This window comes from Henckelia pumila, chromosome 3, assembly GCF_033568475.1.
Source record: "Henckelia pumila isolate YLH828 chromosome 3, ASM3356847v2, whole genome shotgun sequence".
NCBI classification, from domain to species: domain Eukaryota; kingdom Viridiplantae; phylum Streptophyta; class Magnoliopsida; order Lamiales; family Gesneriaceae; genus Henckelia; species Henckelia pumila.
In genome coordinates, this window is record NC_133122.1 from 126,098,711 (window position 1) to 126,122,018 (window position 23,308).

Consider the following 23,308-nt stretch of genomic DNA (forward strand, 5'->3'; position numbering starts at 1 on the left):
TATGAATCCACTTTAAAGAAGGATAAATCGGCTTTCTTGGTGGGCTCCTCTTCTTCTGCTAAGAAGGGGCCAAGTACAAAGGGTAAGAAACGTTCTGCCCCACCCAAGAAAACCGGACCCGAGAAGAAGTACAAGACAAAAGCTTCAAACATGGAAAAGTCCAAGGATGTTTGCCATCACTGCAAGAAACCCGGTCATTGGAAACGTAACTGCAAGGAATATCTAGAGCAGTTGCGAACTGCGAAGGGTATGTTCTATATTGAAATAAATGTTTCACTTAATACTACTTCTTGGGTATTGGATACCGGATGTGGATCTCACATTTGCAATGATTTGCAGGTGATGACAAGAAGTCGCAAGCTTAGAATGGGTGAGACCCAGCTGAGGCTCGGAAATGGTTCTAGAGTTGAAGCTAAAGCTGTAGGAGACGTTTATTTAATTTTGCAGAACGATTTTAAGTTACTTTTGAGAGACGTTTTATTTGTTCCAGATTTAATTAAAACATTATTTCTGTTTCTATGCTTGATAGAGATGGTTTTTCTTGCAATTTTGTGAATGGGATTTGCAATATTTACAAGAATGAATGTTTGATTGGAAATGGACAACTTGAAAACGATCTATATAACTTAAAATTAAAAGACGTTCCAATAAATTATGTTGATAAACCGGTAACAACAAACAAAAGGAAAATCGATAGTCAAAACCCGGCAAACCTTTGGCATGCTAGGCTAGGTCATATTTCCTCAAGGAGGATGAACAAGCTAGTGGGAGAGGGCATGTTTGATATGTCTGATATTAACTCTCTACCTACTTGTGAGTCTTGCCTGAAAGGAAAAATGACTAAATCTCCTTTTAAGGGGAAACCTGAGCGTAGTCAAAATCTGTTGGATTTGATCCATACAGATGTTTGTGGTCCATTTACTACAGAATACAAAACACTCGTAGATGTTGGTGGTCCATTTACTACAAAATCTGAGGGTAGTTGCACGATGGATTTCGTTGTTGGCTTGCCGAGGACAGTGAGAAGTTCGAACGCTATTTAGGTTATATTAGACCAACTCACAAAGTCGGCATGCTTCTTGCCAGTGAGGAAGACCTTCACGATGACACAGTATTTAGAGTTGTATAGCACTGCCTTTCACCCGCAAACGGACGGACAGTCTGAGAGGGTGATTCAGATTCTAGAGGATCTTTTGAGAGCTTGTGCCATTGACTTTCAAGACAGTTGGGAGTCGAGACTGCCATTGGTGGAATTTGCCTGTAACAATAGCTTTCAGGCCACCATTGGTATGGCGCCTTATGAGGCACTCTATGGGAGACCGTGTAGATCACCGGTATTGTGGACCGAGATTGGGAAGAAATCAGAATTGGGACCAGAGATTGTTCAGCAGACTGCATAAGTTGTAGCCAATATCCGCGATAGGATAAGGACTGCACAGAGCCGACATAAGAGTTATGCTGATCACAGGAGGAGAGACTTGGAGTTCTCGGTGGGAGATCATGTGTTCATCCGAGTAGCACCGCTGAAGGGAGCTATGAGGTTTGAGAAGAAGGGAAAACTGGCACCGAGGTTCATAGGACCCTTCAAGATTTTGGATAGGGTAGGGGCATTGTATTATAGGGTTGCCTTGCTGCCTAACCTTGATGGGGTCCATAATGTCTTCCATGTGTCGATGCTGAGGAAGTACATCTTGAACTCATCCCATGTGCTCAGTTTGGAACCACTTCAGCTATCTCCTCACATGACCTATGAGGAGAGGCCCATCCGGATTTTGGATAGACAGGAGAGAAGACTCCGTAACAAGTCGATTCCAATGATCAAGGTGAGATGGAAGAATCATTCGGATGAAGAGGCCACTTGGGAAGCAGAAGCAGATATCAGAGCTCGCTATCCGGAACTATTTGGTGAGTCTCGAATTTCGAGGAAAAAATTCTATATTAGGGAGGGAGGAACTATGACGCCTTGAATTTCCATAATTTGAGTTTTGTGCCTTAACCTGTTTTAATATTCGTACTTTTTAATTTTGGTATTTAATTTCTTAAATCAGTTTAAATTTTATAATATTTAATTATTTTAAATTTTCGGTGTCAGTCGCTTTTAAATTTAATTTTTCTCGCGCTCTTGAGCTATTTCTTTTAAATCTTGGCGAGGATTAGTATTTAAATTTCCAGGCTATCGAATTCGATCTTTTATTTTGATTTGAGATATCCTAGTGTGTATTTTAGTGCAAACTAATTTAGGGATGTAAAGTTATCACCTTAGTTTAGCACTTTAAATTTTAATTGACATTTTTCACCTAGGTTTGGATTTAACCCTAGCTTTTAACACACACACACTAACACCCAAACACACGCACACCTCCTCGCTCATACACTCACACACCGAGCAGCCGATTCCCTGTTCTTCAAGGGAGCTCGGCATTTTCGATTCTTCACCAAGGCTCGTTTAACTTTGATTTCGTCTCAAGAAAATCAACCCGTGGTGAGCTAGGATGGTAGATTGAGCTCGGTTCCTGCATTTTCTCCCGTTCCATCTCGCCTTACTCGCGACGCAGCACCAGTTCTTTTTCGAGATTTTTGATTCTTGCTTGTTCTAGTTTACGCAATATTGTGATCCATTCCTTACATTATATATATGATTATTGCGTGTTATATATCATATTTTATTGTTTCATCCTCATTTTAAATTTTTTTTATGAATGTGTGCTCTGCTCTTGCCTTGTTCCCATGGCCGATAAGTTCTAAATGGAGGTTCTTGATTTTTTAGCTTATTGATGATCACACATGTAGATTGATGTATATTTATAACCTTGGAATGCAATGGTTATGATGTTGAGCATTTTTGAAAATTTTGCAGTTCTCGGCTTGCTTGCTTTTGTTTTGTGTATGTGTTGATGATGGTGTTTGATTGGTGTGGCAATGTAGGGGATACCATGGGTGATACGTAGTTCACGTGGTAGCATTAGAACGAGAAAGTTTGAATTGAGATTGAAGTGGGCAAGTTTCGAAAGAGACAGTGGGTTAGGGGCTGTTTCAGTTTGCTTGAGGTTGGACAGTAGTTAGGGGATTTTAGTGACTGTTAAGGGGTTGCTGGATGTGCCTTAATGTTGACATTGATACTAGGATAGTGGTTCGAGGATCTTGGGACAATTCGATACGTTTTTGGATTGAGTTAGGATGTTCACATTGGACAGATTCTTGGGAGCGTCCTTGCTGCCCGAAAACGTGAGATTTCAACTTGGTTAAGGACTGGAATTTGGAGATGGTTCAGGGCTGGTGGATGATTCATGGTGTTAGGGAAATGACGCTTCAAACGGAATTCAATTTTGTTGAGTTTTCCCTAAGTTTTAAGTCTTGGGACTAAGAGGGGTAGAATTTTAGACTATAGGATTTCTGTCTGGTTGAGCTTTTAAGACAGGGATAGATTCAGATTTGGGTTAAGGGCACGAGGCTGGGATTAACCTAAGAGGTTAGAAAAGTTCTGCTTCCAGTAGGTTCTTTTATTGGGCAAAGTGAGTCATAAGATTGTAGAGTGTACAGCTTCATTCACCTAAATTCTTCATTCATGGTTTAGATTTCCGCATTGGTACTCCCCTGTATCACCATTCCAGTCATTAACCATCGAGTCTCTTGCATGTACATTGAGTAAACAGTTTTTTTTGAGTTCATTACTTTCACACGTTCTTGCTAAGTCTTATATCCAATAAAGAAAGAAAATTACTTTTCGAACGAGGTGAACTGATTGTGACTATAGAAATGACATGTATGTGTGGGGTTGGGAGACGTTCTGACCTACCTTACCAATGGACGTGTATGTGTGGGGTTAAGAGACATCTTAGCCTACCTTACCAAATATAGACGTGTAAGCGTGGGGTTGAGAGAAATCTTGGCCTCCCTTACCAATCACAGGGCAAGATGAGTTTAGGAGACATCCTGACTTCCTTGCGGCATAGTGCACTGCAGCCATGATCATGATCGAAACCACAGGGTCACAACTCAAGGATGTAAGTTTGCTATTTATATGTTTATGTTCAGAACCATGTTATGCAATTCATTGAGTTATTTGACTTATCCTTGCACTTGTCATATTCCTGTACTCGCATCTTTTACATGTTCATCACTTTTAAGTTCAGGGGCACTAACGATTACTTTATTACGCACTATTTTAAATTCTGTGTGTGCTTGTACCAATGTAGTACTTGCTATCCCCCCCCCCCTCATAGTCTTGTTGGGTCTTTTAGACTCACCCCACTTCTTCCTACTTTCAGGTGAGGATGAGTATCAGTGGACTGAGGTGCAGGATCCCCTGGGTGAGGCTCCCGGAAGCGCAGGCCTGTGACCGTGGCTCCATTTATTTTTCCGCTGTGTTCCTTCAGTTTGAGTGCCTGTAATAAATTACATTTCTACTTTCTTGTTTTATTTGGTAGCAGGAGGTGTTTCCCTGCGTAAGAACATTTGTCTTGTATCGCTTTTACTCGTGGTTGCCCGGTGTGGCACTCCGTTGTCATGTTACTTTGCTTTGGAACTTGTTGGAATGTTTGGGAGATTTTATTTAAATTATTTTGAACTGCTGTCTGTGTTTGGTGGTTTGTTCTATAAACAAATGGGTCATGCCGAAATTTTTAGTAAATTTTTGAAAACCCGCGTTTTATTCTCCTTTATTTATTCAAGTAGTAGTAGTCAGTCGTTTCAAATCAGGCTCCAGCTGAACCTCATTTAGATGAAGAATGTGAGACTCATTTGCCACGTACTGACAAAGTAGCGACACATGGAACACGTTATGAATACTGGATAGATATGGTGGTAACACCAAACGACAGGCCACATCCCCGACCTTTTCTAAGATCTCGAACGGACCAATGAATCTTGGCGCTAGCTTTCCTTCGAGACCAAATCACATCACATTTTTTAAAGGTGAAACTTGCAAGAAGACATGTTCCTCTGTCTCAAAATTCAAAGGTTTGCTCTTGGTGTTGGCGTAACTGGCCTGTCTATCCTAGGCAGTCTTGATCCTCTTCTTGATCAACTAAACTTTATCCACAATTTTTTGAATCAGTTCCGATCACTCAACTTGTCTTTCCCCTAATTCATCCATAAATAAGGGTGTTAAAAAATGGCGACCATAAAAAGCCTCAAACGATGTCGTTCCAATGCTGTGATGGTAGCTATTGTTGTATGCAAATTCTATCATCTCCAAATGATCCTGCTATGATAATCCAAAGTCCATCACTGAAGTCTTCAGCATGTTCTCCAATGTCCGAATAGTCCTCTCGGACTGACTATCAATCTTTGGATGATACTTTATGCTGAGACTTAAGGTAGTCACCAAGGCTCGCTGAAAACTACCCCAAAAAAGTGAGGTGAACCTCAAATACTATCACTGACAATGTGATGCGATCATGGACAATCATATGTGATGTGATCATGGACAATAACACGCTAGACCTGGTAACTTTAGATCTCAGCTGCTGTCCTTTTTCCATGTCTAAACACTTGATGCTATCTTGTTAGTACCCATTGAAATTCAAACAATTGCTAGATAAATTTATGACACTGAAATACCAGAATTATTGTATTCATCCTATCAGTTTCTTCTAATGATTAACAATCTCACAGTTCAGTTCCTAATGACCAAGAAATGAACAATTCCAATTGTTCTTTTATAACAGAACATTTACTTCTCCCATCATGGGGTTACAACATCTGTATCTACCACAGATAAATTAGAAGTAAAACTTCTTATAAACTCTTCTTAAGCAGAAGGATACCCAAAAGTTGAACTAGCATATTTCTTGGAAACAACTATGTCTATCTCTGACTGCCTTAGATGATAGTCACAATAGTCGCTGGGCATTAATCTTGCACCAGTCTAACTATTTCAAACATGAATATCTAAGTGCTCACTTTCACTATCCAAGTGAATTCTCATACTGTCAAATCCATGCTGTAACTTAGCAGGCTCATGACATCCGTCAATAACAAACTAGATCAATCATCTGGTAGATCTCAAACTCTTTTGATGCAAAATGTTCCTAGTCAGGAAACACTTATCCCATCACAGTTCTTATCCACCAAAAGATCAAATATCATTTCAAGGTTATCAAACTGACACCAAATTATACTTTAACATAACTGTTGCAATGATCTCTAGACTGAGTAAATTTTCCATCCCCCTCCGAAGTAAAAGAGACTTCTAGAGTAACATTGGAAATAAACTTCAACATGTCTAGTCATGATCACAGTCCACGTCTCCCAGTATAAGTCATCTCGAAGTAAACTTGTCTTTACTTTACAATCCAACAATCAAATTTCAGCTCTTATAGGGAAACTTCTCTAAGTAAATTCATCACTTAGAATTCCCTTTCATTAATTTAATCAAGATCCTGATTAATAACTACATCCCTGATAGAATCAAACAATACTGGTCAAACCTCTTGATTCTCCCCCAGTATCACATGCAAGAACTATCCGTCCAGAATAAACACTTGTCAAGAAATCCTTTCCAAGACTATTTTATCCACGAGATCAAAATCTGTACCTCTGAAAAAGTGAGACGTTAACTCATCATATCCCTTGACACTAATCCAGTATCAAGAATAATCTTCAAGAAGACTAAATTAAATTATGAATGTCCTCCTGATAGTTATACCCATTGCTATGACTGTACATATATTGAGACTGAGGTAAGTCTTCCTAAAATGAAAAACTGGAATAAAACAATCCTTTCAGAGTACATCGGCATAAGGTTGCACTTACTATACCATCTTGAAACCCGACAATCATCAGCATCTTGGAATAACTAATCCCTGAGTGTCTGATAAATTCCATTGTTACTGAGCAATATTCCTATCTTGACCAAATCATTGGTCAAGGAAAACTTGCATAATTTCACAGAAGCACAACTCAAATCCCGATTCTGCAAGCATTTGAAAACTCAATCCTGTTGAATACCAATTCAACTAAACTCTTAGATTAAATCCTCAAAATCCCAAATTCAAAGTCCAAAACTTATCTGCTCAGAACGATTACTTGTCAAAGAAAATCCCTTCGAAGACTAATTCTGACAGCAGAACATATGTATTTCTAACAAAAAACATACGATAATTAAACCCTGATACCACACCTGGTATCTATCCAATCCAAATTCATACCTTTTTGTGACTATTGCCAAGTCCCCAGACTGAGTAGCCTTTCCTATATTGTCCCTGGAGCACAAAGGCCTCCAAACAACCTCTGAAGTATGAAAACTTCTAGAGCAATACCGACTAAGGGTCGCGCCTCCTCATGTCTAGTCCCGGTCACAGTCCACAACTCTTGGTATTACTTGATCTGACACCCTGATGAAAATCCATCATCACAAGAAAACAACCTAAAAATGTCAAAACATCCAACTGTTCTAAGGAAACCCACCTAGAATAAACACTCGTGGCCCCTGATGAATCGCATCACCCATGACACTCTCCATAGTAAATTGATTAACTTGGTCATCCTAGTAAAAACATCTAGTACTAATCAACTAAAAACATGCATAATTCAATCCTAATTATACACATTTTTAAACAAATAACTGATCCTTTATTCAATATAATCAAGATAATCCAAAAGATTGCAATACTTTGAACCACTAATCCAGGTTCTAATACAATCTTTATTACAATCCCAAGTAATACATAACTTAATCAAAAGATTACATTGAAAGATGTACAATACAACAATAACTGAGTACATCAAATAACTGAAATATTTAATACATCTGATTCAACTGATTACAAGTGAGATAATATTTACAACAAAACTTAATACATTATTTAAACTCTGCGAAAATTTTTCCTTCCGTCTACTGATCTTGAACTTGAATTTTCCCATTTGCTATACACAAAAACATTAATACAGGCATGCTCAATGGCATTTCTTCTGCCTAATTTCTTGATATGCTCTGCATCAATGCATGTCAGCAGATCTTCTTCCTCGCAAGATCTAAAAGATTTTATATCCTACTAGAGATGTCCAAAGCTTCCTGAGACACTCTCTTGGTAGGATCTTATGGGGTGGCTTCTTTGGTCGACACCGAATGGATGACTACATGTCACACATTCCATTCAACCCTGAGAAGCGTCTGGCGTTGAAAACTGGATCTTCTCTTCCAGCTACATCCTGCTATGATCCACATAAAATGAACCTCTGCTGCCAACCTTGGCAATGACGATCTTGAAAAAGCTTAGGTATCCTGTTATTCCAATTCCTGATACTGCTATTGAATCCAACTCGCAATCCTACAAAGGATAACCCAAAATCAATAATGTCTCAAAGAATCTTATTGCATGCTCTGATACCATAAATGTAATGACCCGCACTATGATCACCTACTAATAAAAAACTTAAGCATGCAATTAATCAATAAATAATCTTAATCAGAGTAAAATGCGGAATGAAAGATAAAACAATACTAAGAAAGCAAAACCTAGTGGTCAACCCTACCATCCAACCATGGTTAACACCTAACCTCCCTGTCCTCAGGAGAACTACCTACATCTGCCCCATTAAATGAGGTGTCCAGATAATAGAAAACAACAGGAAGTGAGCCTAACACGCTCACTATGAGAGTATAAGTATACACAATTATATGCAAATGAATGCAAATGAACTGGGTACCAAGAAACTCAGGTCAAGAAACTAGCTCATAGACCGGGTCCAGGGTATATAACACGCTACGCCGTCGCCTCAGGAGGTGGTTCATATACCCAATGGATAATGGTGACCAGAAATTAGTTCAAGTTTCCAACCATCACGGTAACCTGACACAAGATTTATGTATCCAACCATCCACAAACTCGTAGGATGAGCACCCTACTACAAGATACCTCTAAGGTAAATGCTCAATATGCTCATGTATGCAACATACAGCCATGACATGCTGTATATAAAGGCATATAAAACATGCAATCACATAATCCATGCAAACACATAATACATGCGAACTCAATTTGAATATCTCGAATAATACTTTCGTACCTTACTAAGACAGATCCTAGAAGCTCCCCTCTAGGTCCAAGCCTACCATGCATCACTACAATACATAAATACGATGTATTATCAAGCATTCCAAACATCACCTAACATACTCTAAAAGCCTTATTTAAACTATATCCTACTCCCTATTTACTATAGGGAACGAAAGCCATACCTTCGTCCGTCTTCAGCCCGCTGATGTCGCATACCCCAGAGCCTGGGCATAGCCTAGCTATGATCCCTGGACACCTCGCCAGAGCTCCACCGCCTGACCAGTACTATGGACACTGTCCGTCATATAACAACTATTAGATACCCCAACTCTTAAAATAAGAGTACCCAATTTAGAATCGATCTACATGGGCCAAGGAGAGGTGAGGAATTAGCAAATGAAAATGAGGCCTCGGACCCCTATTTATAGACCTCGATCGGATGGTCCGATCTCCGGTTTGGACGTTTTGATCTTTGCATGATCTCCACGTCGCATGCATGCAAGTTCAGACGGTCTGATCCCTATTCGGATTGTCCGATCTCTTACGTCCGATACACCTGTAGAATTCCTTTTGACATCTGTCCTGAGAGAGTTTGGACCGTCCGATCCCTTGAACGGATCGTCCAATCTCACCCTCCTTCAAACTCCGAACGTGCCTCCAAACTGTCCTGGTTCGGACCCTTCGAACCCAGTTTAGATCCTCCGATCTACCCAAACCCAAAAAGCCCATTAACCATTTTTGGCATTTTGGACCCAAATCCTTGGTTCGTGTGATCATATTAAAATTTCTTAATCTTGTTATATTAAATCTAAATATGATTAACAACTTAATCTTGTAAAATATAATCGGGCTAGTACAAGAATGAACTTCAGTTTTGTCCTTGAATATTGCATTATGGGACGTGCAAAAAACGCACATGAAGAAGAGCCAATAGAAGTAGACGTGCCTGAAATGCAACATACTAAGCTTATCACCAAAATGAAAATTTTATTTCATAGATCTTCCACACAATATCTTGTGTGTTTAGCTAAGGGTAAACTAATTAAGGATGATTCTAGTCCAGAGAAACTTGGTTAAAGGAATTTAGTTTTGAACTATCAAAACAAATTTGGTTCACGATATATTTAGAGAAGAATTAAATTTAATAGGAATTTTGGTAGGTAATCCTCATAAAAATAATTAAGAAAAGTTCGGATAAAAATAACATGGTGAGAGGATGAATTTTTAATTTTTTTTTTGGGAACTTGATAGAACCAATTAAGATAATTCAGTAAATTGGGTTCAACTAGTATATATATGCCAATAAAAAAACTTTTTATTGATATTAATTGTATCAAAATTATTTTTGGGTTTAAATAAGATCAGATACAAAATAATTTATTAGTCTCTAAAAAAATATATATATTAATTTTTTGAAGTTATTTTTTCCCTCTCAACTAACCTATTAAATTGATTTCTCTTTTCATTTTGCCCAAAAGTTTAGACATTCACTACAAGAAAAATGCTCATCAACAACACTCAATAGACAACGTTTTTATGTAAAAACCGTTGTCTTGCACTTTATAACAACAGTTTTAATTAAAACCGTTGTGTTTTACTCTTGTGTTAATAAAAAAGACAACATTTTACTTAAAACCGTTGTCGTTTAAGGGTATAAGACAACGGTTTTAAACGATTGTTGTCTATGAGCGTGTATTTTGGACCTACGACAACGGTTTTACAGGACTGTTGTCTATGAGCGTTTTTTATTGACAAAAGACAACGGTTTTATAACACTGTTGTCTTTAAGCTTCTTTTTAATTTATTATGTCATTTTTAATTAAATTTTTTTTAAAAAAAAAATAAAACCTAAAATCGCTTTTGCAAGTCACGCCTTTAATTTTCTCACTCCCACACTTAACCTTTTCACTCACCCTCGATCGGCCTCACTCACGCTCAGCACTCTCAACGCCCGATGGAAAAATCTGGCCGCAACTCCAATCTCTTCCTTCTCCGGTGATTTTTCTCTATCGCTTGCGTGGATTCATCTCGTTTCTGGCCATCTGCTCCACCGTATGTTAAGCACTCTGCCGTGACAAGAAGCCCTAAATCCAAAATTGTAAGTTTTCAGAAGTCACCCAAATCGGTTCGTGAAATTTCAAGATTGTGAGCTTTTCGTGAATGTTGATGACTATAATCATTTTTACATAAACCTCTATATCATTGTTGGTTTGCTCGCAGGTTTGAAGCAAAATCCCCTGGACCCATGAAAAACAGCGAGCAATAGGCATTTGATGAAAAGTGTGAGAGGATACATATTGAAGGCTTGAATTGATGGAGACACGCTAAACCCGAGGGAACTTTTGCATTGGAAGCTATCAAGTGGGGAACCGATTATTTCATAAGGCACACCCTCATCCTCGTGTCTGTGGGCTCAGGTATATTTATAGCTACATATTATTAGATGAATAAATTATGCTATATTTAAAGCAATGCGATATCTTTTTAGATCTGCTTTTTGCGTGGCTTCTCTGATTTGGGAGTTGGAAACTTCGTAGTCACAGGTTCGTTTTTCTCTGATTTTTTCTGTTTTTTTTGCTTCCACATGTTGTAAATGTGCTCTATCTTTTCAGATATTCGTGTTGTGTGGCTTCTACTTGGTACGCGTAATGGGTTTTACCAGTCAGATTTTGTTTTTTTGTTTCTACTCGTTACAATTTGGTTTTGGTGTCTTTCAACTGAAACCCTCACAGAACGTTATAATTATAAATTATTGATGTTATTCAGTTACTCTAAGATGGTATTAGTTGAGTACAGACCAAAGCTCCCAGTTACAAATACCTGTCTAAGAAAGTGGTTGAATGTCTGGTTGTGGATTGTGAATACTTTTAAATGTCTGTGTTGTGTAGTCTATTTTAGATGTTGACGTCACAGTTCAATAGCTACTACAAAACTTTAGTCAACCAAGATAGGCCATTTCAACGACTATTTTAATAATCTTTATATGACTGGTTTTTGAACAATCTTTGATGATGATTCTACATTGCTTGTTCTACATCTCGACTGAAAACTCAAGAGTTCTAACTAAGGTTTACTTTACTCCTCTTCCCTCGGCAAAAGAGGACCCCAAAAGTGTTCTTTTGCTTCCTCAGTCCTGTGTTATTATAATGTTTTCTTACTTCACTGAAAAAGTAAAAGATTATGAAATCTCTGAGAAGAAGGGTGCAAAGGAATTGTTCATTTTTATAGTTTCTTGGTGTATGAAAAAGTTAAGTTCAAATTTTATTAGGTCACCTTGAGGTAATTGACAAGCAATATACACACAAAAGCCGTTCACAATAAGTCTAACGCTTGACTCTGCTTATTGTTCACAAAATTCCTTCCAAAATTTCAATTCAGGACGAGCAGTCGACCTCTATCCTCTTAAGCCTCTGCGAGAAGAAACTGGACTGTCCATTTAGTCTTATTAGACTAAATACAGCCAAAAATACTTTCACAACCCACACAACTAGGAAATTTACCAAACACCTAATGAACATATTCCGAATACACTTCACAGCGAGCATTGAAAATTTAACTGAAAAGGCTATGGTTTTGCAAAAGTTCACAAATCTAATAGATTAAAACAGCAAAAAACTCAATCTTTTGGACAAAAGCGTATTAAAACAATCAACAACAGTATTATAAAAAATGTTCATCCAGCTGATAAACCCATGTCCTTTGGTTGGTGTTTCTGGACTCGATGCTAAGATCCCATCAAAAGCCTATGTTTGTCCAATGAAGTAGTCATCCAACATCAACTTTAAGTCATGGGTCGTTTGATGCACGGGTTCCATGTGTTATTTGAAGTTACAGGTTGATCTTGAGTGTTGGTGGGACCATGCTATTTACCCTCCTTTCAATTCTTGCCGAATTTCCCCCAAAGCAGGGCAGCAACTCGAGACTCATGGACTGGAATTGATTTTCGTGTGCTGGAAAATTTGTGTGCCCTGGTAGTGAAAACTCGGAATGATTGGTGAGTGAGACTGCGTTGCTGCGGCAAAATGTTGATATCAGCTGCTGTATTGTTCCATTTTGCATCCTACATTTGCAGACCAATTGTTAAATCTTTCACTAAATTGGCAAAGAATGCAATATTAGTGTTTTGTTTCTCAATTAACACAGCTTGATTCTCCTGTGGGAATTTGACTTTCGCAAGAATTTCATCCAATATATCTACTTGCATTTCTACCGCCATTATCGACTCTCAAGGATTTAAGAGCTCAATGAGAGCACCAAATGATTCGTAACCAATTTGAGAGATCTAATCTCGTAGAGAATTAAAGAAGGAATAGAAGAATCCAGGAAAATAAAATGAGAATTGGATTAGAATTCAGATTCAGAAAAAAGTTCAGATACAACTGCCTAACTCTTTTCTCTCTTTCCCCACTTTTATATTCTACAATTCTAGTTGAAGTAACTAACTTGTAACTATTGTATACAACTAACTATCTATTTCATGAATTGAATTACAAAGTCTTCCAATTTTCTTGGTAGTTTTTTGTCCTCTTTTTCTTCATCTTTGCAAACATTATCTTTAGCTATATCAGTGCATTGAAGTAGATGTAAATCCACCACATTTAATTGAACGTATATGTAGATCCACAACATTTAATTGAACGCTTACTGATTGAGCTAAACTATTCTTATATTTGTTATCTCCAGTTGATTGGAGTATCTCAGTTAGAATTTGAGGAAAAAATGGGTGAAGAATGACATGATTCAGTTTAAGCCTGAGATTTAGCAAAAACTCAGGATGATTTAGTTCAAGTCTGAGATTTAGCCAAACTTGGATCTCTAACTGCTTCCATAATTGAATTGTGTAGATGCCCTTTTTTGTTCCTATGTGTGTGCATTTGTGGTTGCTTATGTTGAGTTGAGTCATCGACAATTTAAACCTGGATACAAAATTAGATGCGAGCAAAATGGTTGGGGCTGGAGGAAACGATAATATCTGGATTTATATACGAACTTTATATAACTTCTCAACCATGTGATGACATTGATTGGTTGCTTGATGCTGATTCATCATCCAATAATTTCATTTTCATGTATTATATTTTTATCAGATTGACTGTCCACCACTTATAATTTATTTAACCCACATATCATAAATTTAAAAAGAAATATTTTTCTCATGCAGTTGTATAGAAAATATGAGACATGTTATATTTCATGTTATATTTTTTAAAAATATGGATTATATTTTCTTATGAGTACTGTTTTTTCTGTCACAAAATTTTATGATTATTTGGTTACTATTTGCAATTGGAGTTATGTTAAGATCTTGCTGTATGACCTACAAACTATTTTGAAGGTAGGTTCTAGATCATTTTTGGGTGATTAGCTACATCAACAATGGACAAAGAATGGATGCGTAAGGATAGGCTATCACTTGAATATGAAATCGGAATAGAGTCTTTCTTGCAATTTGCAATGAGCAATGCTAATGATCCTAATGCAATTCCTTGCCCATGTGCAAGATGTGGTAATTTGAAGAAAAAAAATGTTCAAACTATAAGGGCGCATTTGATCTATAATGGTATAGATTTGACATATCATACATGGATATGGCATGGGGAAAGATCTATGACAGTGAACTCAATGAACGGTACTGATGGATTTGGGCAAGATGAACACGCATCTTTTGCTGAAGAACCTATAGATATGGTACATGCTGTATATGATTCGTATGCTGAGAATCCAAGTCAATTCAATAAGCTACTTGAAGATGCCGAGAAAAATTTATATCCTGGATGTACTAAATTCACAAAGTTATCTGCCATTGTGAAATTATTTAACTTGAAGGCAAAATATGGTTGGAGTGATAATAGTTTCACCGATCTACTTAGTTTGTTTCGAGAAATGCTTCCAGATGACAATGAATTGCCTTCATCATTGTATGATGCCAAGAAAAGCTTACGTGCACTAGGGATGGAATACGTGAAAATACATGCTTGTCCAAATGATTGTATCTTATACCGGAAGGAGTACGAAGATCTTGCCAATTGCCCTACTTGTGGGACATCGAGGTGGAAGTTGAGCAACAAATCTAAGGTAAAAGAAGGAGTTCCTGCAAAGGTCTTGTGGTATTTCCCACCTATCCCAAGATTTCAAAAAATGTTTCGGGATAAGACGGTATCCAAAGAGTTAACTTGGCATTTTGACAAAAGAATTCGTGATGGATACTTACGTCATCCAGCTGATGCACCATCTTGGAAATTAGTTGATCACATGTGGCCAGATTTTGCTTCCGAGACAAGAAATTTGAGATTGGCTATATCAGCAGACGGGATCAATCCCCATAGTTTGATGAGTTCTTCGTATAGTTGTTGGCCAATTTTAATGATCACATACAATCTTCCACCATGGTTGTGTATGAAGAGAAAATTTGTGATGCTCACTTTGTTGATTTCTGGTCCTAGACAACCGGGAAATGATATTGATGTTTACTTAGCACCTTTGGTTGACGACTTAAAATGCTTATGGGATAAAGGTGTTGAAGCATACGATGCATATCGACAAGAAAGTTTCTCCCTTAGAGCTGTGCTACTGTGGACAATCAATGATTTTCCAGCATATGGGAACATGTCAGGTTGTGTTGTGAAGGGATATTATGCATGTCCTATTTGTGCAGAAAAAACTTATTCGACAAGGTTGAAGCATTGCAGAAAAATGTCATACATGGGTCATCGAAGGTTTTTACCTTCAAATCATCCGTATCGAAGACAAAAGAAGGCATTTAACGGGAACCAAGAGTTTAACACTGCACCACGTCCATTGAGCGGCCATGAAGTTTTGGAAAGAGTTGAAAGAATTAATTATCGTATGGGAAAATTCAGCGGAAAGCTTCAGTCGAAGATGGGTGATGGAGAGCAATGCTGGAAAAAGAAATCAATTTTTTTTGAACTTGAGTATTGGAAACATTTACACGTTCGACATGTTCTTGATGTGATGCATATTGAAAAAAATGTATGCGAAAGTGTCATTGGTACGTTACTTGACATTCCAGGAAAAACAAAGGATGGAGTAGCAGCAAGACTTGACCTTATGGAGATGAATGTGAGGTCTGAATTGGCACCAAGGATTGGGGATAAGAAAACGTTTTTGCCACCAGCCTGCTACACTCTAAGTAAAGATGAAAAGAGAAGTATTTGCAATTCATTATCAGGAATGAAGGTCCCCGAAGGTTACTCTTCTAATGTTAAAAACCTTGTGTCGATGAAAGATTTGAAACTTGTTGGCCTTAAGTCACATGACTATCACACTCTAATGCAACACTTGCTTCCTGTGGCCATTCGCGGTGTCCTTCCAAAACATGTCAGAGATACAATCACTCGGTTGTGTTTCTACTTCAATGAATTATATAGTAAAGTGATGGATGTCTCGAAGTTGGATGAATTGGAAAGAGAAATTGTGATGATATTGTGTTTGCTTGAAAAGTATTTCCCCCCTTCATTTTTTGATATAATGATTCATTTAACAGTTCATCTCGTTCGAGAGGTGAAATTGTATGGACTGGTTTGGAGCAGACACATGTACCCATTTGAAAGATACATGAAGATTTTGAAAGGTTATGTGCGCAATCGCAATCGGCCTGAAGGGTGTATAGCTGAATGTTATATTGCTGAAGAGGCAGTTGAATTTTGCTCAGACTATCTTTCTAATGTCCACACAATTGGGATATCATCAAGGGACCGTGAAGTACAACGCACCAAGCCTTTGTCAAAAGCAATTGTGCACTCCGCTAGTCATAATGAGTTGCAGCAAGCACATCTTTACGTATTGACAAATGATATTGAGATTGATCCTTATATTGAGTAAGATCCTCAACTTATCAATACTTCCTTGTGCATTCAACACATTCTATTGATTTTTGAATTCTAATAATTCCATTAGGGAACACATGGTGGAGTTGAGGACAAGATTCCCTCATAAAGCAAAGTCCAAAAAGTGGTTACAAGATGAGCATAACCGAACGTTTATTACATGGTTGTATGATTTTGTAAGTTCCAAAAGAACCAAGTATAAGCATATATAAAACCCTTGCTTTCTTATGCAAAATATTAAGATTATTGTTAAATGTAGGTTGAACGTGCAATTGACCATTCCACGCATCAAATATCAGAAAGATTAATGTGGATATCGCGTGGACCTAGAAAAAAAGTGTTAAAGTATTCTGGTTATTTGATTGATGGGGTTACTTATGCTACAAAAGAACGTGATGATGTAAGAGTTACTCAGAATTCCGGAGTAAGCTTAGTCGCAAAGACCATGCAAGTTTCCAGTGCAAAGGACAAAAATCCAATTATGGCAGACATGGTTTTCTATGGAATTATTGAAGAAATATGGTCACTTGATTACCACAACTTTCAAATTCCAATGTTCAAGTGTCATTGGGTGGAGAATAACAATGGTATTAAAGTAGATGATCTTGGTTTCACATTAGTGAATCTGAACAGAATTGGATTTAAATCAGAAAGTTTTATCTTGGGAAGTCAAGCAAAGAAAGTATTTTTCGTTGAAGATCCTGAAGATCCATTATGGAGTATTGTACTTGCAGCCCCTACAAGAGAATCATTCGAGAACGCAAATGGGGACGAGCTGGAAGACATTGTAATCCACTATGAATCTTCTACCAGAGGCTTACCATCAATGGAAGTTGACGATGAAGATGACAATGAGCCCCAATGCCTTCGTGAAGATTGTGATGGAACATGGATCGACAATTAATAAATAAAGATATTATTTTGCTGTAGAAGATATATTTGTAGACAATATTGAAATGCATCTTCATTCTAAATATTATTTTGAAGACTATTTCTAATTTTATGCATCTTTGTGTATGCTGATTTTAATTCAAAAATGACTTTATTATGGTGTTTCTTACAATATTGATATTATTTTTTACTTTTTAAATGACTAGATTACATCTAGACTCAATGACATCCTTTGGGAAGCTCAAAATCAGGTCCAATGAGGAGACAATTGAAGCGTGGAGCAAGAGAATTGGGCAGCCTCCAGTAGTGATTGGGAAGGGCAAGGAAAAAGTTGCATCTACGTCGACTAACAAGAGCGTCGAGGGCAAGGAAATGCAAGAATCAGCAGACACCGAAACAACAAGAACATCTAGAGGTCGTACACATCTAGATAAACTTGCTAGGCAAAGGGTTCAGGGCATTCGGAAACAGGTAAGATTCAATAAACTTGGACAACCGGTGGGAGATGCTGCTATTGAGATGCAAAGTTACATAGGCGTACTTTCTCGAGAAATGGTGAAGATAAATTTCAAGACGTGGAAGCAAGTTCCAAATGCAGTTAAAGAATCGATATGGGAGTCTGTTAATGTAAGTAAATGACTTTCTTTGTTCACAATCTAGCACTCATATTTTTACAATATATTTAATGTTATAGGATTCTTTTTAATGTATTTCCAAATCTGATTTTTTCAGTTGTCATATGATGTTCCTGCAAGTTGGAAGAAGAGATGTTTGAATTCAACAAATAATAAGTGGCGCCAATTTAAATCTCATCTCACTTAGACATATATTATGGACAAGCTTGACAAACCAGAAGAGTTGAGTGAACCACCTAGTGGCTATGGTCTTGCAAGAGATGATTGGACTTCTTTTGTCATCACTCGCATGTCTGATGACTTCAGTGTAAGTTTAATTTTCAGTTCAGTGCAAATTAAAACACATTAAGGTTCTTGACATGTGGAATGTTTCATTTGACTAGCAACTAAGCGACATCCAGAAGGAGAGAAGAAAGATGAACAAATATCCCCATCGCCTTGCTCGCAAAGGATATGCACGATATGCCGAAGAAATAGTATGTATTATTCCTTTGGCACCTTTTAATTTTTTATAGCACTTGCACAATTAACAAATTTAGTTACGAATTTATTTCTCATATGTGTAGATGGTTCGAATTTGACATATATCATTTGATTTTTCTTATTTGTAGGTAAATGATTTATGTGACGATGATGAGATCAATCGAGCACTTATTTGGAAAAAAGGAAGAGTCAATAAAGAAGGGGAGTTTGAAGGCTACGAGTTGAAAAAAACAGTAGAGAAGATTGTGAGAAACTATACAAGTACAATAATTGTATAATTTCAATAAAACCTTTTGAAATTAATTATTTCTTTCAATTGGATGACAGGATGAGTATATACATCAGAAGATTGAGGGTACATTGGAAATAAAAGGTGCGAAAGAAGATATCCTCACCAAAGCGCTTAATACAGGAGAACATGGTGGACGTGTCAGGGCTGTTGGAGTCATATCACTCCAACATTATATTTTAATGTTGGTAGATGTTTGAAGACTGACATTGTTGACTGAGAGGTGATGATTGAGCAAGGGAAAGAGTTGGTGGAGCCTAAAAAGTTAATTGCAAAACAAGATACACGCCTTGAAGAACAAGATACACGCATTAAAAAACTTGAAGCAATCATCTACAAAAATGGTGCTTGGGAGAATGACGTTGATGACAAAGGAAGTTGCTCAGTACACTTGCAACAACTGAATGATAATGAAGTGAAAATCAACAAGACTTTCCCAAGTTTTGAGGTGTTCAAAGATGTTGAAATGCGAGTTGTGGACAAAGAAATTGCTTTAAAGGTATATTAGTCGTCGTATATATTAATTAATGTTATTTACGTAAAGAGTTGTTACAATTCAATGACACAACTATTTTTCTTTTAGGGTGAATCAGTTATTTTGACCTTGGATTCTAGCACAGAAATTGTTGCATACGGAACAGTTGTTGAGGTTAATGGAGCTGGTAAGTTGCTCCATGGTCTTCCAATACCCAAAAATTACATGCGTGTATCCATCGATGAAGCAATGCAAAAATCAGCACGTTTGCCATTTCCAATTCCCAATGAATGTGAAATTCTTGGTGATGCTGTTGGAACACATGTTGCTTGGCCAGAACATTTGGTAACTCTACGACACGAGGTAAATGAAATTTATTTAATTTCTAAGTACATATGCATTTAATTTTTGGTATTGCACCTATGTTTACATTTTCAATTATTAGAAGCATCAAAGGAAGATAACTGGCCATGCAAAAAAAAATCAGACTTTGTCGTCAAATGTGCCAAGATCGGTGCGATCGTTGTATTGTTATTGTAAGCAAGCTTTTGATAACGGAAAGAAATTGTCAATTCATTTGGATGAGGAGGTATTTGGAGATAACTATGAACTAAACTTGCACCTTGAGGACATCAGTCCTTTGTATCTGTTGGAGCCAATTTCAGCAAATTGTATGGTTGCTTACATATGGTAAGTTTTCAAATTGCCTTACACTTTGTTTGTTGTTTTATTAAATATAATAATCACTTGCTTTATTAGTAAGGTATGTATTATTTAATGTAATTCTGATTGTATTCTCTTCAAAATTGTAGGCATCTTTATAAGAAGTTGGTCAAGGAAAACAATATTGGTAAATTCAAATTTGTAAATCCACACAACATCCCGAATTTTCAAAGAACCACAAATGACAAAATAGGTAAAACTGAACGGTTGAACCAGAGGGCAAGCTTTTTATCAGACCAACTGATCGGTGCATTAGTTAATCAATTGTTTTTGGTGCCAAGTAGTAGCGGGTAACTAACATCCATAATATCATTTTCAATTGATTTTCTTAGACATTTGTATGTTTCGATTTCATGTGTGTGTGTAATTATGATCTTGTGTTTGTGTAGATTCCATTGGAATCTCACTGTCATTGAACCTCACAAAGAAATGGTTTACTTGTTGGATTCTACAAGTCAGCGAATTCGCGATGACGAATGGAAATATGTCGTGGAAATGTGAGTTCATAATTAATTTTAAGTATTAATTTATTTTATTATGAAAACTCATAAATCATATATTTTAAATGTATACATGAAGGGCATTAAAATTGTTCAATTCAAACAAAGGAAAGAAAGGAAGAAAGCATGTCCAATGGGAAGTAATCAGCGTATGTGTACTTATATTTCAATCTAAAATATTGGGTATACTAGCCATTAAAATTTTGAAATTTTTACAGGCTCCTAGACAACCAGATATGAAGCAATGCGGTTATTATGTGATGAGATATATGAGGCAAATTACTGAAAAAGTTGCAACTATCGAGGGAGATGCACTACGATCGATTGTAATATCATCTTCGTAAATATCTCATATATTTGGAATTTATCTACTTATCAATTTTTAAATTATTTTAGTTTTGTTTCAAGCTCATATACATTTTTGTTTGTGTTCACAGTTCACAAAAGCATAGTACTCTCAAGAAGAAATTGATGAAGTGCGATCTGAGGTAGCCGAATGCATACAAGATGATATCTATGAATAGGTATGTACATGAGTTTGTCATATTGAGTTTGAATAGGGCTGTTTTGAGCTGCATTTTGGGAATGTGTTTGGAGTCTACTTTGAGTTGTATTGGTGGTTATTTTGTGGCTATTTTGGAGGCTGTTTTGGGGGTGCTTTTAGAGCTTGTTTGGAGCGGCTTTGAGAGGTGATGGGGCTGTTTTGGATTGATTTTGGAGGGTGTTTGGAGTCTATTTTGGGGCTGTTTGGAGGTTGTTCTGGGGCTGTTTGGAGGTTGTTTTGGAGTCTACTTTGGGTTGTATTGGTGGTTATTTTGTGGCTATTTTGGAGGCTGTTTTGGGTGTGCTTTTAGAGCTTGTTTGGAGCGGCTTTGAGAGGTGATGGGGCTGTTTTGTATTGATTTTGGAGGGTGTTTGGAGACTATTTTGGGGCAGTTTGGAGGTTGTTCTGGGGCTGTTTGGAGGTTGTTTTGGAGTCTACTTTGGGTTGTATTGGTGGTTGTTTGTGTCTATTTTAGAGGTTGTTTTGGGTTATATATCCTAAAATATGGTGCTTGCTTTCCATGACTTTGTTGATGTGCCTCTTGTTGTGCACCGCACCTATTCTAATAAATTTACTTCACAGTATAGTTTTAAAAATATTATTTTTCTTCCTTAATTAGAGAAGAACTCGGAATTAAGGAAGATGCAAAAGTTCTTATTTATAATTTTGGTAGTGTTCATGTTAAGCTATGCAAGGCTTTCTTAGCTACTTTTATCATTTAGACCATGACTCTGAGATATCAAGAAATGATTATCTTGGTTAAAAAAAAAGTAATAAAGTTGATAAAAATAGATCTTCAATTCATTGCTCCCACGCCACAAGAAGCAGGGTGGAAGCTAGAGTTGGATATCATGTATTGTGGTGGAATATTCAACAGATATTTAAGTATTTTCTCGTCGTTTAGGTTTGTTGGGCATCAGAAGGGCAGGTGCTTCCTGAAAATTTTATGTAGCTTCAGAGAGTTAGTGGGAAAGATATAGATGTCCCTGAGTGGTATATGCTTGCACAAAATGAACTTGGTTTCCACTCTTCATTACCATATGATGACAGTATTCAGAGGAGCTCATCCTCGAAAGAGTAAATTAATTAATGCTTGTTTTCTAGTTCAAGCTTCTTGGTGTATGTACTGTTTTCAACTGATGACCATTTGACATAATCTGGATCTAAGTTATTAATTTTTTCAGAACTGAAGATTTCGAAATTTTGCACGGAGATCATCTTGGTCCTTCAGATACAATTAGTTTCTTATTGAGCTTGGCGGAACTTCATGTCTTGAGCCGCCAAGGTAATGTTGGTAAGCATATATCAAGGGAGAGTCTTGCTGCTGCTGCAATGCTTAATTGAGAGGTATTTCTTCTTTACTATTCGGTTTGTAAGTGCTCGTAAATAACTGAAGGCATGGTAAGATGTTCGGACATGTACCTTTACCCCAGGACTTCATTTGCTGATGTTATTTGAATCAGAGTGAGACAGACATCTAGCTTCTAGAACATTCATGGCTTTCTCAAGAATATCATGTTCTTTATCAAATTTTATTCAACTCATTGCAGACTTGGTATTTTGTGGAGTTGTTTGGAGATTTTTTTTGGGATGTTATGAGACTATTGTGACTTCATTAACTTTATTTATTCTTCTCTATAGGAATGCATGGAATGATATCTTAGAAGATGCACAAGTACTGGAGAAAGTTTATCAGCAAAGCAAGATATTTTGGGTTTGATATGCACGATTATCTATCTTTTTGGGGTGTTTTTTTGTTTTGTAAACTTGGTTCAAAACTTTTTGGCATATTTTATGTCTCGTTTAGTTACTGGTAGATTGTGAATTTTTTGATAAATCGTCTATTGTAATTCAAAGATGTATTTTCTTAATTAATGCTATTTTGGTGATGTTTAGTTTTATTTTATATAAACTGTTTT

At 37.0% G+C, this 23,308-nt stretch overlaps 2 protein-coding genes across 2 annotated transcripts; both read left to right on the forward strand.

Moving 5' to 3' along the window:
* Positions 1-14,378: 14,378 nt before the first annotated feature.
* LOC140889442 (uncharacterized) lies at positions 14,379-17,753 on the forward strand. The gene is made up of 3 exons (XM_073297159.1): positions 14,379-16,840; positions 16,920-17,025; positions 17,109-17,753. Exons 1-3 carry the CDS (start codon positions 14,379-14,381, stop codon positions 17,751-17,753), a joined length of 3,213 nt encoding a protein of 1,070 aa, XP_073153260.1.
* Positions 17,754-19,856: 2,103 nt separating this feature from the next.
* LOC140886096 (uncharacterized) lies at positions 19,857-21,337 on the forward strand. The gene is made up of 7 exons (XM_073292600.1): positions 19,857-19,985; positions 20,068-20,312; positions 20,435-20,635; positions 20,735-20,842; positions 20,925-20,994; positions 21,072-21,171; positions 21,283-21,337. The coding sequence occupies exons 1-6, from the start codon at positions 19,872-19,874 to the stop codon at positions 21,129-21,131; spliced, it is 798 nt and encodes a 265-aa protein (XP_073148701.1). The 5' UTR covers positions 19,857-19,871; the 3' UTR covers positions 21,132-21,171; positions 21,283-21,337.
* Positions 21,338-23,308: the final 1,971 nt, after the last annotated feature.

What these genes read in the sequence shown, in the direction of transcription:
- LOC140889442 (XM_073297159.1), top strand. Translation starts at nt 14,379, where the DNA reads ATGGACAAAGAATGGATGCGTAAGGATAGGCTATCACTTGAATATGAA. An exon ending in GAGATTGATCCTTATATTGA is followed by an intron (nt 16,841 to 16,919) that starts GTAAGATCCTCA and finishes TAATTCCATTAG; the next exon opens with GGAACACATGGTGGAGTTGA. An exon ending in TTACATGGTTGTATGATTTT is followed by an intron (nt 17,026 to 17,108) that starts GTAAGTTCCAAA and finishes TGTTAAATGTAG; the next exon opens with GTTGAACGTGCAATTGACCA.
- LOC140886096 (XM_073292600.1), top strand. Translation starts at nt 19,872, where the DNA reads ATGCAAAAATCAGCACGTTTGCCATTTCCAATTCCCAATGAATGTGAA. An exon ending in TTGGTGCCAAGTAGTAGCGG is followed by an intron (nt 20,636 to 20,734) that starts GTAACTAACATC and finishes GTGTTTGTGTAG; the next exon opens with ATTCCATTGGAATCTCACTG. An exon ending in TCCAATGGGAAGTAATCAGC is followed by an intron (nt 20,995 to 21,071) that starts GTATGTGTACTT and finishes ACAGGCTCCTAG; the next exon opens with ACAACCAGATATGAAGCAAT.